Source organism: Podospora pseudopauciseta, chromosome 4 (assembly GCF_035222475.1).
Source record: "Podospora pseudopauciseta strain CBS 411.78 chromosome 4, whole genome shotgun sequence".
Classification (NCBI taxonomy): Eukaryota; Fungi; Ascomycota; class Sordariomycetes; order Sordariales; family Podosporaceae; genus Podospora; species Podospora pseudopauciseta.
In genome coordinates, this window is record NC_085894.1 from 4,064,653 (window position 1) to 4,081,038 (window position 16,386).

Consider the following 16,386-nt stretch of genomic DNA (forward strand, 5'->3'; position numbering starts at 1 on the left):
CAAGGCGGTGTTTTCCCATCAGGTCTGGGTTTTTCACTCCGTTCCAGTCCAGGCCCCGGTAATGCCGATCATTCTCATTCCGCTCTTCTATTGTTCAAACCGTGTCATCGGGTTTCGATCTGATGGCATCAAATCTGAGTCAACTATGAAATGTAAGATAGGACAGTCAAAGCCGGAAATTGAGGCCTGCCATCTCAGACGTGTCTTGATCCAGCCCTTTTCACTGCATGTGCACAGTACCGGGAAATGGGGATCTGGGGCCATCGTACCTCCAGGAACCGTCCCCTTCTCGTGCTCTGTTGCCGTTTGAGGGACTAGAAATGGACAGCATGTGAAATTGGGCTACCAGTTCTTACCAAAGCTCAAAGCCCCGGGGCGGAGGCAAACTCGGCACGGAGAACGGAACATATTTGGCTCCATCACATATCGGCTTCTTCGGTGTTCCTATTCCCAGAATTCTTTAGTGACTGGCGAGGTAGGTTAGCTTAAACCACGAGATAGCATCAAAACCTCCAAAGAGAACCGTCCCGACTTTGGGATCTGACTGCACGTGGGCTTATCCGACAAGCCTCCCCTACTTCTGGTCACAGTCCACAGATCTTGGCCATCAGCGATAGAGCTACTACAAAGGTAGGCAACCCCGACTCTTCCAGTCATGAGCCGCAAAGTCGCATCATACCTCGGTATCTTGACAATGGCAACCGGGGGAACGGAGTCGTCGGAGACCTAGGCAGGAAGACAGACCCTCAAGAAATCTTCACGTTTCAGTACCACCACATGGCATCCATTTCCTTATGGCTCCGCCGGGGCGCTGGGTCTTTTTAATGGGATATTCATAATCTGGCAATCGATTCTCCCTCTGTTGACTCGATGCCAAGACAAGCACAACCATCAGATGTCAAACAGTTTTGGGATTAGTCTCACAGTCCCACCCACACCCCGGATGTGCGGCAGGGGGGCGCGGCCACTAATAGTGGACCTTCTGGAATGCAACCCAACAATGGGGTGGCCACAAGGAAAGACGGGCTCGACCGAGACACCGGGAGAAAGGGCACTTTGGCTCCCTATCCTCCGTTCCATGACACCTTCTCCTCGCCTGAAAATGCACGACATAAGTGTAAAAGAACATCGACGACGCGCTGAACATTGGCATCCACCACCGCTTTGAACCTGGCTAAGCCTTGAGGGTTTTCTCTTCGTTTTATCGTCTTTATTTTTGTTTTCTTGCCCTGGGCTTGCCCTGGGTACCATCAAAACACACCGTCATGGCAGTCATGGCAACCGTGGCGACAGGAAGCACATCTGCTCTCGCTGCTGTCGACACCGAGCCCATCTCTGAGCAGCCCGTCTCGGACGGTGTTGACGACGTCGACGTGCCACCTCCGTATTCCGTATGGTCACCGTGGCAAAAGAAGCTCATCGTCGCCGGCGCCGCCTTTGGTGGTTTCTTCAACCCAATCACGGCACAAGTCTACCTACCTGCTCTAACCGTCTTGGAAGACGAGTTCGGCGTCACCGAGGCCGAAATCAACCTGACCGTTACCACCTACATGATCTTCCAGGGCTTGACTCCTATCCTATTCAGTGGCTTTACCGACACACTGGGAAGACGACCTGGATACATTTTTTGTTTCATCGTATACATCTCAGCCAATATTGCCCTGGCTCTCGCAAATGACTATGAGGACTTGCTGGTAATACGGTGTTTCCAGTCAGCCGGATCAGCGACCATCATGGTGATCTGTCAGGCAGTGGTGGCCGACATCATCACCAGCGCCGAAAGAGGAGCTTACATTGCATTGACGGCCATCCCGTCCATTCTGGGCCCATCCCTCGGTCCCGTCATTGGCGGTGCTATGACGCAATACATGGGTTGGAGGAGCATCTTTTGGATGTTGACCATTGCAGCGGGCATCAACTTCTTGCTCATGCTGTTGTTCATACCAGAAACGTGCCGCAAGGTGGTAGGTGACGGATCCGTCCGCCCTCCCTGGTGGTGTCAGAGCGTGTATCAGTGGTTTTACTACCGTCGGCACCCTAGTGTCCCTCAAAACCTTAACTCGCTTGAAAAGTCTGCGTACACCACGGACGAGGGCAAACTCAAGTACGCCACTTCTCACTTGTTTTCATCCTTTGCGTTGCTCCGAGAGAAGGAGCTCGCACTTTTACTCATCATCGGCGGTACCGTTTTCACTGGGGTCTATGCCGTGGGAACGGCCATGCCAGCCCTTCTCCAAAACTTGTATGGCTTTACCCCTATGCAAATTGGACTCATGTATTTACCATTGGCTGGTGGCTCAATCCTTGCGGTGGTGTTTGTTGGACCCGGCATGAACTGGAACCTGAGACGGCATGCCAGAAAGCTGGGAATGCCGGTGGACAAGAAAACCAAGATGGACCTCAGTCGGTTTCCCATTGAGAAGGTTAGACTGGAGATTGCATTCCCATTTTTGCTCTTGGGCGTCGGGATTATAACCTCTTGGGGCTGGATCACCGTCAACAAGGTCGAGATTGAAAAGGTGATCATTGTGGTGCTTTTCCTTGGGGTTGGTTTGGTTGGAGTCAACAATGTGGTCAACGCGCTGATTGTCGACATTTATCCCGACACAGCCGGCGCGGCGCTGGCAGCCTACAACCTAGCAAAATGCATCATGGGCGCAGCATCGTCTGGATTCGTGGCGCCCATGATCCTAGGGATGGGCATGGGTCCGGCGTTTACTCTCTTGGGTTGTCTCTACCTTCTACTCGTGCCCATCATACTCTTGGTAATGTGGAAGGGGGTTGTCTGGAGGACATCCAGACATGCAAGAGAGCTGAGAAAGAAGGGCAGCATCTTAGTCAGGGAGCAGGAGCCTCAGGAATCGGTTTCTGATAGTGACATGGCAAGCACACCGCAAAAGGAAACAACGAGTACCGAGATTCTGCCGGCAGAAAAGGACGCAAGGTCGACATCCGTATAATGGATGGAATAACTACGAGCATGCGTGTATTGATAGACGATAGACTACTGTGTATTTTTGATTGCCGTTTGCCTTTGGGAACCATATGTACAATTGTAATTTCCGAATCCATCATTTCATCATACAAACCGTCCAACCTCATTAAGTATGGCTTCACAGCATGAAGCCTATTACCATTGCGTGTACAAAAATCCAAACACATATTACAACAACTTCTCCATCGCCATACATCTTGTAACGCCCAAGAGCGTCAACGTACCGCGTTGCCAGTCCAATTCTTCATCCCTCTACACCGTGGTTGTGGTTCCATGACCGTTGCTCACAGGGACTGCGTTGCCACTCGTAAGCGGTCTGTCCTTCTCGATGTCACCACCGTGGAGAAGTCTGTTCGTCCGCGAACCAGCCCACATCAGAGCTTCTAAGATCGCATTGAGGAACAGGTATGAACTATAATAGTAACGCGTTAGTGAGCACTGGGGTGGCATACTGTGTAGAGATGGACTACTTACAACCCAATGATCCAAAATGCCTGAATAGTATGCTTGAGCCGGCACCTGTTGACAAAAGGAGGAGAATTGTACAAGCACCTATTACCGGCATAATCCTGGCTGCTGAAAATCAAGCTTGTGAGCCAGAAGTATGAGAGCAGGAGGTTAAGCGGAAGCATATAGCCTCTGTAAAATTTGAATGCCGGTAAAAAGGTTGCAAAAAGATATAGAAAAAGGGTCACTACTGCAATCACTTCTTGGTACACAAGATGCGTGTTTCGGTAGCGGTAATGGTGTAAAAAGTAGGACAAGATCCCAGTCAAGATGGTTGAAGACGCAAGCACCAAAAAGTTGTGGAGCCCAAGAAAGGTGCGGATGATGGGATTGTCAAAAAAGCGCTTGGTGTTGGTGGTGTCCATCTTGGTGGTTGTTCTTGATTTAACAGAGGGCAATGCTGATGTTGGTGAGAGGCGGAGATTGGGGCAGTTGTCTGTCTCTGGGATTTCTGGAACAAGACAATCTTTAAACCAGACAACCTCACAATGAATGACGTGTAGCCTCACGTATTCATGACGCATGTTACATGCCCCATGTCACCTGCATTTATCGTTGGGTGGTGATGCTGGAAGAAGTGCAGGTGACGTCAAGGAGGGCCCAAAGCGCAGTGTTGAAACAAATACCAATGTTGAATGACGATGGCTTGTCTGAACCATGCATCCTCAAAGTGTCATCAGATGTACCGTGCATTGATATTGGGGAAGACTGTTCCGGAAAACGCAGCGCAAGTCTAGGATGGATATGGATGTGGCCCTGAGGGACGGGGAGCTAAGGCCGCAGACAATGAGTTGTAATCCTAATTCAGTTTCAAACATCCCTGTCGCGACCTTTTCCGCCTAACACATCTAGAGGTATGGTTTTGGTTTGATCGCTGTCACTGGCGCCGTTGCCTATCGCTTTCCCATCACTTACCCGCGAGATGCTGTTTTTGTTGTTGGTTGTGCTCCTCCATGTCTTCGAAAACACGTTCCCCGCAACAAGCTGAAAGGTCGCTTTCTGATCTGTCGCAACATGGGGTTCATGATTGGTAGAGTGGCACATATTATGGCGGTGGTAAGATGAAGTGTAGCCCAGAGCACAGTCTTGAACTGATTGGGATTTCGGGCGGTAGGGACGTAGCCGAGCACAACCTTGACGATTCCGGTCACCACAACACTGTGAGGAGAAGAGACAAGTTAGCTAGATAACATACATTCACTCGACAAACAGCGTCTATGTAAAACTTGCAATCCTCCGAGGAAGAAAATGCCCCCGGCCGACAGTTTGTTCGCGAGCGGTATGTTGAGCTTTCGGAGACTTGCCATCGGAAGTCCTAGAATCATGATGTTCAAAATGACTTCAAAGATTCCCATTGCCAGCCAAAATATGTTGTAGTTATAGCAATACCTCTCGTCGTTTATAGGCAATTCCCAAGCTTTCTCCGCAGGGACGCAGTTGAAAACGGAGGCGATTGTTCCGGCTAGCCCCCATCCGAAGACGAGTGCGCCAACGACATGAGCTGAATATTGAATGCCTTGTCTGATTGAAAGATGCGGCGGTACATGAGCAAGATACCCAGCATTGCGGTACCGCTGACGACAAGATAAAGCATTGCAACGACATAAAACATTTTGAGGTAGAGTGTGATTCGCTCGAGGTCGTGGCCTGACAGCCCCAGCTGGCCTTTGACGGGGACATCGGCCAGCCATAATCCGTAAGCAGCAACGGCATAAACTACATGAGAATGTTGAAAGTTAACTTTGAGACCATGAAGATCTAGGGAGAATAACGCACACCACAGTAAAAGCCCACCGCAGACAGATTGTCCGATCGTGGACCCAACAAACATGTAATCATCTAGCCCAACTCCCTGTCTAGAGTATAATCGGGTGTGAATACGAGCGATGACCGAAAGGATTGCAAGTGCTAGTGCTACAACAGCAGTGACGAGAACTGCGGTGTTGTTGCCCGCGCTGTCAGATTCCTCAAATGGGATCAGTGGGGGCGGATCTGGGGTAGAAGACGAGGGAGGTGACATGTTGACTCGTGGCGTCGGTGATTGGTGCTGTGTTTGGCACTGCGTTTGCTCTTTAAAAGAGGAAAACATATCATCTTGCCCATCGAGACTGAAATTTCTCGACAGGATTCAACCAGCAAGCGTAGATAGAATGTTGCCATGCGGCGTTGCCATTTTTCTTTTGGTAGTCCTTTCACATGTGTGGCACGTGTGCTTTGGTTGACACTTGACCGAAGACAAAGACTTGGTTGGCCGTGCGTCACGAACTCGAGTGCACTCTTTGACCGAAGCAGTTACTACAAGATAACAAACGTTAGATTGATTGTTCGAAATGCTTGGCCTCGGGTTGAATCGCCTTCAACGAGATCCGGGGTGGCCGAGCAACCGATAGCGCGTTGGTTCTGAGATTCAACTTCTACTACCTTGGGTTTGGTCATTTTTGTTGGGCATTTTCCTCATTTGATAGTACGCTCGCGAGTCAAGTTCAACCAGATGAGTGGTCAAACTAGACGAGATTTGCTTGTTTTAGATCTATAGGAGAGGTGGTGTGGGGATTCCTGACTGCTAGCCCTGTCGGATCAAGATGACTGGTGTCTACCGACGGGATTGGAGCGGCTCGACAAGTGTCAAACACCATTCATCATTGGACCGGTTAAAGGTGGTGACATCGTCTAAAAGAGATGCTCTGGAGCCAGAAACATGGTTTTCAGAACTAGGAGAACGTGAAATGGTCATAATGAGAGTCAACGAAACCCCTCTGGTTATGCACGACGCGCGGCGTCTATGCAATTTTCAATGGTTCCGTACCCGACAGATTGGGTAATGACGGACCAATGGTAATCTCATGGCACTTGATATACGACTATTCAAACTCTTGATTGTCCGTCTAGCCGTAATTGTGGATACCTATATTGCTGCAAGGGGTTGCAATTATCCCCGACCCGCGTTTGCGAGACAGGCTAGAAAGCAGCCGGCTATTACCACCAGTCTCAACGATCACGAGTCTATATGTTTTCTGGGGTAAAGGCAATTACCAGGATCCACCGAGAATCTGGGGAACTCCGCACATTTGGCATTGATGGTATTCCGGCTAAAAGGGGAGAGCTGACAATCCAGCCGCCACCATCTAGACGATTGCATCATGGTTGTTTGGGCATCTTTAAAAAGGGACTCTTGTTCTCGTTGTGTGAGCCAAGTTCTTGGTCATACCGCAACCTCATTCCTACCATGCTTCGCCTCGCATTGTTGGCCGGTGTTGGCCTAGCCAAGGGGGCATTGGGTGTCAATCTCATTGCCTCTCACTTCAGCGGCGGCATCTATACCCTTTCCCTGACCACCACAGGTACCAGCGGTACCATCTCGGTGACATCTCAAACCAACGGATGCGGAACTACCCCCGGATGGATTGAGTTGTACTCCGACACTCGAAAGCTTTATTGCTTTGACGAATCGTGGACGGGTCGCGGCCAACATGCCGAGTTCAACGTTCAGAACGATGGACGGCTTTCACTAGCCTCGTCTTTGCAGGTTTCAGGCAATTCCGTGCATGGGATTCTTTACGGCGGTCCCGATGGCAGGAGTTACATTGCCACGGCCGAATAGTACGTTTCCCGCTCAACTCCTCAAAACCACAATGACCTTTCCTTGACACACCCGCAGTTCTCCCTCAACCATTACCACCTACAAGCTTCCCCTCCAGGGCAGCCGGGTACAACAGACGGAAAAATTCACCCTTGCTCGTCGTGGACCTCATCAAAGACAGGATGTCCCTCATCCTCACGAGGTTCATCTTGATCCTACCGGAAAGTTCATCCTTGTTCCTGACCTGGGTGCCGATTTGATCCGCGTGTTCCGCATTGACACCAACTCTGGCCGTCTCACTTCATGTGCTTCCCACGCAACCGGTGCCGGTGACGGACCTCGTCACGTAAAGTTCTGGAAGTCGGAGAGCGGCAAGGAAAAGGTTTTCTCCCTCAACGAGCTTGGCAACTCCGTTTCTGCCTGGGATGTCAACTACACCAACGACTGCATCTCGCTCACCAGGACTCACAGCATCTCCACCTACGCCCCCGGCAAGAAAGGTGGCGCCAACACCAAAGCGGCCGAGATCCGTACTTTTGGAAACTTTTTGTACGCTTCCAACAGAGCTGATCAGACATTTGGCAACTCTCAGGATTCCATCGCCATTTACACCATCGACCCCACCACTGGTGCCATTGCCTGGCTTGAGGCGGCCAACAGTTACTCGTACTATCCCCGTACATTTGCCTTCAACAAGAACGGCACCCTCGTCGCCATTGGTGGTCAAACCTCGAGCAACGTGGCTATTGTGGCAAGGGACACTGCAACTGGTAAGCTTGGGAACTTGGTGGCCAACGTCCAAGTGGGCCAAAAAGGCCGGGCTGGTGAAGAGGATGGTTTGAGTGCTGTTGTCTGGGTCGAGTAACATTGAAAGGGCTATAAAAATAAGCAGAGGCTAAGAAAATAAGCATTCCGGTATTCCCTCTCTGTCGCTCCGCTTCACATTTAAGATTGAGCATGCAGGTCCTCGTAATGAAACGCCAGCTGCAATGAGCATAACGAGGTCGTGTCCTCTTATATCGCAAAAGCTGGGCTTGCAGAATCCGTGATCAGATGCAGGATCAAGAGCTTCGTTTTGTTTTCTCTCAAATTACCAATCTGTTCCTTGAGACGAGCTGCCAGAAGCAAAACCGAAGCATTTGCATTGCTACTGTCAAAGTATGTGAATCCCGAAAACGGTTCACACGCCTTCTATCCCACTGTTCTTGACCCAAACACCGACAGATAATGCACGAAGGCATCAAGAGCTGAAAACTTGGAAGCAGTCAGAACCGATCGTGGCTGTTGCAAGCCATTGGTCATCTCGATGATTTACATTGACTCCCTGTTTCACTAGAACTTTGCAACTGTCCATAGGTTTTATCTAAGTTCAGATATTTGACCTAGCTCTTGATGCTCAGCACCAATATGTCTACCTACCGCCAAACGCCAAGCCAGATCCAAAGCAACCACCCAAAATACATTCGTGTAAAAGCCTACTATTGAAGCCAACCTCACCTGGAGGACATACATTCCAGATATACACCCACACTGTCACCGCAAAAATCCTCCAGTAATATCCTTCAGTCATCAACCTCCATTGTCAAATTGTGGTAATACCCACATCTATTTCTTCCCAGATACCGTGGTCTTCTTCGCTGTCGTAACAGGGACAGAAGTCTTGGTCGCCGTAGCAGTCTTGGTCGCAACGGGGGCCGATGTTTTAGTCGCGGCGGGGGCTGAAGTCTTGGTTGCAGTAGAAGTCTTGACGGCAGCAGTGGTCTTGGCCGCTGTCGTCGCGGTCAACGTTTTGAGTCCCGTAGTATTAGCTGGAGCTGGAACCTTTTGACCTGGTTTGCTAGCTTGGATGTTGAGGCCAGAAGTTGACTTGTCTGCCAAAGCCGGTCGTCCGGTTGCCGGTGTGGGTTTCGCGGTTCCTGTCACGGGCTTCGAGGTCGGAGCTTTAGTAGAAGCGTTGTTGACAGGTACTGAACCGGTAGTGTTTGAAGGGCTAGTCCTGCCACCTGTCGCACCCCCTCCGGTGCTAGGCCCGGGCCTCCCGGTACCGCTCTGACCAGTGGCCCCCGTTCCACTTCCACCGGCGGCGCCTGATCCTCCCGCTCCGCCAGCGGGGGGCGTTGGGAGCTGAAGGCCACCACCGCCTTGACCAGCGAGCCACTGTGGGTGCGGCTTCACCCAAGCCACATTTAATGTGTTGCAGCATTTCTGGCAGTTCGGATCCTTGGGTCCTCTGCTGCACGGCTCTTGAATCCCAACGTAATTGTTGGGTCCCTTGCCTGGAATCCGGCCATAGACGAGCATCTTGACCGGAGAGTTTGCTGGTGACTTGGCATAGTAACGTCCGCCACGAACGTGTTGTGAGCGGGCCTCTTTCTCGAACCAGCTCTCAAAGACATACCAAACTCCATCTTCGGCATGGAGCTCACGGGGCCCATCTCTTGTCTGTTTCTTTCCATCCGCCGAGAGCACGACACGTGAAACAGCGTCCCACCAGGCTTGCGCTTTGTACCAGCCTTCGTCAGTCTTGAGATATTCGTTGAACCTGCCCCTTGGAATCGTGCACTGGAACACCATACCACCTCGTGCAAAGCCCATGTTGACGTAAAGGGTAGCTACGAGAAGGGAGTTGGTCGTTGAGGTGTAGGCTCCCTTGTTCGCGTAGTTTCTGTGCAGCCAGTCGAATGCCTCCTTTCCCCAGGCCTCAAGCTGTCTATCTGTTGGCTCCTCGGGTCCGTCAAACTCCCAATGTCTGTACCAGACGGCACCTCCCACGTTATTGAGAGGGGGTGCTTGATCTTCCTGGCCCCAGATCTGGAGAGGAGTGTTGAGCGGGACGATGGCTGCCATGGTGGGGGATATGTCCCGAGTATACGAAAGTGTTCGGCGAGGAGATTAGTCCAAAGAGGGAGATAATAATGTGGGTGACTCGACCAGCGAGAATGAACTAGAGAAAGTATCAAGGTAGTGATGGTTGTCGTGATATCGTTCCAAACATCTTACGGACACGAAGAATAGTGGTATTATATACATGGGCCTGTCTTCCACTGGTAGTCCACAGAGCTCAAGAATAGCATAGCATTATCATCTCCACACGCCTACTCTGCAGGCCCAGCATGTTGGAAGACGGGCCATCTTTCAGACCCGGTCATTGTGTCTGAGTGCCTCTATTGAAACTGCCGCAAGACACCACAATGCTATGCTGCGGCGCTGAAATCGAAAAGAGTAACTGGTCATACACTCAAAACGAAAGGGACAATTCTTCAGTTGCAATATCTGATGTGTCCATACCGAGATATCTCGCATCTCACAAACAGCGGCCACGGCGGATAGTATCTGTATGTACCGTAATGGTCAATGACGTCCGACGGTTTCTATCGAGAATAATGTCCCAGGAGAGAGTTCAAGTTTTCGCCTGCTGTCTTCTGTTTCCCTGGCTGGCTCACTGGTCTGGTCGTTGAAGCTCATGGTCTCACATTACCCTAACGCCGCAACGACCTGACACGTAGGCCACCATGGTTGGCTGGCTAGATTCTCTTTTAGTCAGGCTGAGGTGGTCAGCTGCCCACTGGCGTGCATGGTTGGCTGTTTCTCTTGACTGCACAGCGACTAAGCGAAGTTAAGCACTGCCAAACGTTTTCTTCATCTTTCGCCTCGCTATGCGCACTCATCATGGACTTGCAGAACGTATGTGCTTTCCATCGAAGTAAGGTACCGATGTTCGAATTGCTCAGTATCCCTTTCCTTTTGACCCAACCGATTGGTGGCGGCACAGTGCGAAGGGGCGGGCAGTTTAGCGGCGGCCCCCAACGGTCACATGCATGTGGCACAAGCCGCACTCGGTAGCCAATAGCATAGTGTCTTCAGATCTTAATGGCCTGCGACGCGTTGTTGTCGCCAATTGAGAGACCACCGCGTTTCACCATCGCCACGTCTGTCAGCGGCCACCGGTGTCTCAGTGCTTGGATTCAGCTATTTTCACCTTCGACCTCTCAACAACCGCCAACTCGTCCACCTGTCGAAAGCTCACCACCCTAACTATGCCGCTACCTCCAATCCTGCGCCTCTCGCCTGACACCCGCCGCAGAGTTTACCTCTACTTGGGCCTTGCACCATGGAAGCCGGCCGAGAGATACATTTTCAATCTACATAGAGGCAACGTGTTGATGGATGAATCCGATGACAGCACCAATCCTGTTCAGTTCCACGGACTTCTCCTCTCCTGTCGTGTCATCTACCAAGAAACAGCCGTCCTGCTGTACTCAGCCAACAGTTTTGTCGCCTACTTGGAGGATGACTGTGACCGTCTGCTGGCCCTGACAACAACTGCAATCTCTTCACTCACTCATCTCAAGATTGTTGTCAACCAAAATTCCTGCCACCAGCAATGCACCCAGTGCATCAACTCCCGGGTTGAGGATTCTAGTCTCTATTGCTACCACCAACCGACCCCCGAGCCTTGCGATGAGGATGCTTCACAGGCAGCAGACCAACCCCCGAATGGGCGCCTTTTGACCAGCTCAGATACAACAACCGAAAGCCTGTTTGAGAATTGGCGTTCAGCTATTGAGCATCTCTCTGCGAGTCTTGTGCCTGGTCGCCTCACATTATCCGTGGTTTGCGATGTCGCGCACGACGACCTCAAGGCTGGCAAGCTTGTTGTCGCCCCAATGGCTTTACTGCCACGACTTAATGACTGCCACATTAGGCTTAGTTGGAGGGCCAATGCAAAGCTTCAACAGCTTGCTCGCGACGCTGTTGAGCAGGCACGCTGCATTGCGTTGCCAAAGTCCACTGCCCCTTCTTCTTCCTCGCCTCTTCTGCGTCTTCCACGTGAGCTGCGGTTGCGTATACTCGCATACACAGATCTTGTGACCCCAATTAGGGAGGTGTCATGGGATGGGGAAACTTACAAAGCTGATGGGTCTTCAAATTACCTGTCGTGGCATCGCGCGGGCTTTGACAATGGGACACTCGCTAGATGCCGAAGCGACCATCATTATGGGTGCAAATTCAAAAGCTGCTGGTCTCGAGGGTCAGCTGACCGCTACATTGGTTGTTTCTGTTCGGTTCGACACGCCGCCGTCTCATCAACATGCCGTTGTTGGTCACCACCGACGCCGCTCTTTCTTGTTTGTCGCAGTCTGTGTTATGAGGCTCAGCATGTGTTCTTTTCCTCGAATCGTTTCATAGTTCACGATCATGTCTACACTGATACAAACTCGGGAACTCGGATGCAATCCACTTGGGGGTTGAGCACATATCCCCATGCCCGCCTCACTGCCAGCAAGTTCCTTCGAGACAAGGTTCCCGATAACTCTCTTGGATCGATCCGCTTTCTTGAGCTCACTTTCCCGGCTTACAGCCACGAGGCGTGGCCTGATCCGGATGGGCCGGCAATTAAAGAATGGATCGAGACCATCAAACATGTCAACGACAAACTCAACAAACCTGGCCTTACACTTCGTATCATCATGGCAGATGCTGCACACTGCGCACAAGAGACACAACGCACCATGACGGATGAGAACGGAGAGGTGGTCAAGCGTGCGTACACGAGTCTCATCGATCCGCTAAGATGTTTGGGTCAGGACTGCACAGGCGAGCCCTTGCACAGATTTTACGCCCATCTGCCAGACCCATTGGCGTGGACTGAAGCGAGTGAAGCGTTGCTTGCTGAAGATCCATGTAAATACTTTCATGGGATCAACTTGAAAGAGCAAAAGCTACGTGAGGAGGCAGAGCGGTTGGTCTTGGGCGATGAGCGCTATGAGAAGCAGTGGGGCTGCGCCGGTGTAGACGTTGGGCACACTGGAGAAGGAGAGGGAAAGGATGACTATCATGACGATGGCAGAAGCAACGAAGATAACGACTACGCGATTAACGAGGCATCTGGTACGTTGTTGGCCAAGACGTTGGAGGAATGGGAGGAGGATGAAAGAGAGCTAAAGGAGCCAAAGGGAAGCTACTGGTTGTTCTTTCACCATCTCCTTCGATCAGGAGCTTTATAGGAAGCTAATAAGCAAGAGCATTAACTGAAAGTCTGCAACAGAGGATACTGATAGGATTTAGAAAATAGGCTACAAAAGTATTATAGATTTCTAAAATAGAATAGAAGTATATTACTTTTAGCAGTTTCTTTTAATAGCTTATGACTGGGTATAGGCGTGGGTTATAAATAAAAAAATAAAATTGTAAAAAAAATAAAAAAAAATAAAAAGAGTTAAATATATTATTTATAATTTATATATTAGTTTGGGGTGCGGCTATAGGCCTAAGGTCTTCCTATTTAAAGAGTAAGGATGTAAAGCTTTTGGAGGATTCGGGAGTTTAAAGTGGCTTTATATATATAAGCGGTCTGCTTCGGACATTCTATTTTAGATAAATTATTAACTTTTAATTCTTTATATTTTGTGCCTTGGACGCGTGCAAGCAATTCTAGCCTTCTAATGAGGCTAATTATTATAACTTAATACTTAGTGGGGCGCGGGGCGCACCACGGACCAATCGTTAGTATAAGAGCAAGGACTAATTAAAATAGAATTATTAGGATCGAAGATCGATCTAAAAGAGTTAATCCTAAAAGGGACAGTATCGATAGGGTCGATAGTTCAGTTAATCGATCCAAGACAGTACTAGGCTTAAAATAAGGTCTATATATATAGAGAAACTAAATAGCTCGTAAATAATTCTATAGTATATAATTTAAGCTTATATTTATAGTATTTAGTATTTATATTAAAATATCTTATTATATACTATTTAGCTATACTAAACTAAGATTATTAAAAAGTATTTTTAATTAGTTTCTTTTAAAAGGTTTTAAATAAAGGTTTATTATACGTTATATACTTACTTTAACTTTATTATAAATAAATTAAAAGCGTCTTTTACTATTATAGCCGGACTTAAAAATATTTAAATAAAAGGCGTCCTATTTAGCTTAAATATAAAAAGACTTTTTATTAATATTAAACCTATACCTTTTACTATAAAATAAGTTATTAAGCGTTTTAAGGAATTCGAGGACGAAACTTAATAAACCCGAGATTAAATTTTCGTTATTTCTATTACATTTAAATCGACTATTAATTTCCTAATACCGTAGCGTGTAACGAACCTCTATCCAGAACCTCTGAAAGGGATATCGGTTGAAGGTACTTTTAAATAATCTTAGTTCGGTGTAGCTAAATAGTATATAATAAGATATCTCGATATAAATACTAAATACCGTAAATATAATTTAAATTATATACTATAAAACTATTTATTTACGCTAGCTAGTTCCTTTATATATATAGTTCTCGCGTTAAGCCTAGTACCGTTCTAAATCGATTAACTCGACCCTCGATCCTATCGATACTATTACTTTTAAAGTTAGCTTTTTTAAATCGATCCTCGATCTTACTAATCCTATTTTAATTAATCTTTATTTATATATTAACGATTAGTCTATAGTACGCTTTTTACCCTATTAGGTATTAAGCTATAATACGACGCTTCCTTTCTTAGGCCGAAGTCCTATTAGCCTAGCCTACTTTCTTACGTTTATTAATACTTATAAATTCTCTCCTTTTTCCCCTATTTCCTTATACTCTATAATATTTAACCGTATAAATAAGGCGCGACCCGGTACTAAACCTCCGTACCCGAAGATAGTAGATCGCGATAAATTATTTACTTTAGTATTACGATTTACTACTATTATAAAGTATATTTATTCCTTTTATAAGAAACGTAGTTTCTTTTATAAGATTTCTCCCTCCGTTTTTAAGCGTTACGTTACTTATATATAGTATAACTAATTCCTTTATAACGCTCGTGGATTATCTATTTAATAATTCTATAAAGTTATTATTTAATATAATTAAATAGAGACGGAAATAATAGAAGCTAAGTCTTAGCGCGCTACTTTAGATTAGAAAATTAACCGTTTACGCCTATAGAAACGAATATAGTTTAAGCGAATAGTTACGGCCGTCTCTTATAGCCTTAATAGTATAGAAAAGCTGGAGCGTATTAAGTAGGAGGAAGCCGTACTAGCTATATAGTTTGCCTTACCGCCTAGCGACGCTCCCTTATTTCCTCCGGCCCTCGCTTCTCTAAATCTCCGGAGCTATTTCCTGGCAGAGTCTTCCGCCCCTATCCCGCCTAACTTCTCTTTCCTAGATCCTGCTTTAGGCTTCGATTAGCCGCCTAACTTCTTTTTAAATTCGGGCGTGGCCGATCTTTCTTTCTTAATTACGTTAAATATTATTAATAGTACGCCTTTTACTTCTCGAGGTACTTAAAACACGTAGTATTACTTATATTTAGTTCCCTTTATACCTTTTAATTTTATAGTATAATATATAGTACGTTAATTATTATATCGAAGGCGTAAGTTCGATTTCTATCGAGGTTCTAGCTTTATTTTATAATATTTAGCTATAGGCTAAAGCCGAATCTTTTTTACTTATTTAGGTTTTAGTCGGTCTAGATATCGTTAATAAAATTTTTTTTATTTATTTAAATAGTTAAAGTATATTTATAATTCCTATAAATTATTTATAGTTAGATATCTTAATTAGCTAACTAAATACTTTAATTAACCTTTATTAAACCGTAAATTTAATATTTCTTTTATATCGTATTTTTTTTCTTTATCCTCCGTTATTACCTATATATTAATCTTTTTTATATATAATATAGGTTTTAAAAGTAAAATATAAAAAGTATATAACCGTAGATATATCGTATTAGGTAATTTTAATTCGAATACCGTCTTTAATATTTTCCTTTTAACCTTAAATAGTCTTACTTTCTTATAGTCTAACTTCTTACTAAGTTTTTTAATACGTAAATTACGTATAGAAAGGAATATTATATTTCCCCTTTTAAAGTAAGGTCCTTCGAGCCTTTTAGTATTATAGTATTTTTATATCCTTTCCTTTATAAACTTTAGTTTTTATTTAAGTTTATTATAAAATATATATATTTTATTTACTTTAACCTTAACTTTAAGTACCTTAACCGTAAGTCTTTACTATAAGTCTGCTTTATAGCTGAAATTCGCGAAAAACGGTATAGCTTTAATTGTTTTAGTTAGCGATATATTATATATTAGTTATACCGTAAGTAATAGTTTAATTTAATTATTTTATTCGAAATTAATATAATTCCGTAAATATTATTTTATAATTTAGTTAAGCCGTTTTATTTAACCGTTCGTTTAAAGGTAGTAGGCCGAAAACACTTTATTTATTACCTTTAGCTTCGTTATTAATACTTTTTAAAACTTCGATACGAACTTAGTATTACGGTCCGT

General features: G+C 46.6%; 6 protein-coding genes across 6 annotated transcripts; 3 read left to right on the forward strand and 3 right to left on the reverse strand.

Annotated features, from left to right (window-relative positions):
• Positions 1 to 1,265: 1,265 nt before the first annotated feature.
• Positions 1,266 to 2,960, forward strand: QC763_404210 (uncharacterized protein; the record flags this gene model as incomplete). The annotated part of the gene is made up of 1 exon (XM_062912067.1): positions 1,266 to 2,960. One exon carries the CDS (start codon positions 1,266 to 1,268, stop codon positions 2,958 to 2,960), a length of 1,695 nt encoding a protein of 564 aa, XP_062766366.1.
• A 146-nt stretch (positions 2,961 to 3,106) lies between these two features.
• On the reverse strand, positions 3,107 to 4,026 carry QC763_404200 (uncharacterized protein; the record flags this gene model as incomplete). The annotated part of the gene is made up of 2 exons (XM_062912066.1): positions 3,107 to 3,407; positions 3,470 to 4,026. The coding sequence occupies 2 exons, from the start codon at positions 4,024 to 4,026 to the stop codon at positions 3,248 to 3,250; spliced, it is 717 nt and encodes a 238-aa protein (XP_062766367.1). The 3' UTR covers positions 3,107 to 3,247.
• A 530-nt stretch (positions 4,027 to 4,556) lies between these two features.
• Positions 4,557 to 5,638, reverse strand: QC763_404195 (uncharacterized protein). The gene is made up of 2 exons (XM_062912065.1): positions 5,279 to 5,638; positions 4,557 to 5,218 (listed from the first exon to the last, which is right to left on the reverse strand). The coding sequence occupies exons 1-2, from the start codon at positions 5,589 to 5,591 to the stop codon at positions 4,965 to 4,967; spliced, it is 567 nt and encodes a 188-aa protein (XP_062766368.1). The 5' UTR covers positions 5,592 to 5,638; the 3' UTR covers positions 4,557 to 4,964.
• Positions 5,639 to 6,627: 989 nt separating this feature from the next.
• On the forward strand, positions 6,628 to 8,000 carry QC763_404190 (uncharacterized protein). The gene is made up of 2 exons (XM_062912064.1): positions 6,628 to 7,102; positions 7,161 to 8,000. The coding sequence occupies exons 1-2, from the start codon at positions 6,729 to 6,731 to the stop codon at positions 7,945 to 7,947; spliced, it is 1,161 nt and encodes a 386-aa protein (XP_062766369.1). The 5' UTR covers positions 6,628 to 6,728; the 3' UTR covers positions 7,948 to 8,000.
• Positions 8,001 to 8,359: 359 nt separating this feature from the next.
• Positions 8,360 to 10,064, reverse strand: QC763_404180 (uncharacterized protein). The gene is made up of 2 exons (XM_062912063.1): positions 9,659 to 10,064; positions 8,360 to 9,583 (listed from the first exon to the last, which is right to left on the reverse strand). The coding sequence occupies exons 1-2, from the start codon at positions 9,927 to 9,929 to the stop codon at positions 8,688 to 8,690; spliced, it is 1,167 nt and encodes a 388-aa protein (XP_062766370.1). The 5' UTR covers positions 9,930 to 10,064; the 3' UTR covers positions 8,360 to 8,687.
• A 687-nt stretch (positions 10,065 to 10,751) lies between these two features.
• QC763_404170 (uncharacterized protein) lies at positions 10,752 to 13,090 on the forward strand (the record flags this gene model as incomplete). The annotated part of the gene is made up of 2 exons (XM_062912062.1): positions 10,752 to 10,766; positions 11,021 to 13,090. The coding sequence occupies 2 exons, from the start codon at positions 10,752 to 10,754 to the stop codon at positions 13,088 to 13,090; spliced, it is 2,085 nt and encodes a 694-aa protein (XP_062766371.1).
• Positions 13,091 to 16,386: the final 3,296 nt, after the last annotated feature.

Bases quoted from the DNA above. Each gene is read 5' to 3' on its own strand.
- QC763_404195 (XM_062912065.1), bottom strand. From the start codon at position 5,591: ATGTTTTCCTCTTTTAAAGAGCAAACGCAGTGCCAAACACAGCACCAA. The intron at 5,219-5,278 runs GTGCGTTATTCT...ATTCTCATGTAG, and splicing joins CGGTGGGCTTTTACTGTGGT to TTTATGCCGTTGCTGCTTAC.
- QC763_404180 (XM_062912063.1), bottom strand. From the start codon at position 9,929: ATGGCAGCCATCGTCCCGCTCAACACTCCTCTCCAGATCTGGGGCCAG. The intron at 9,584-9,658 runs GTATGGTGTTCC...GCTGGTACAAAG, and splicing joins CATGGGCTTTGCACGAGGTG to CGCAAGCCTGGTGGGACGCT.
- QC763_404190 (XM_062912064.1), top strand. From the start codon at position 6,729: ATGCTTCGCCTCGCATTGTTGGCCGGTGTTGGCCTAGCCAAGGGGGCA. The intron at 7,103-7,160 runs GTACGTTTCCCG...ACACACCCGCAG, and splicing joins TACATTGCCACGGCCGAATA to TTCTCCCTCAACCATTACCA.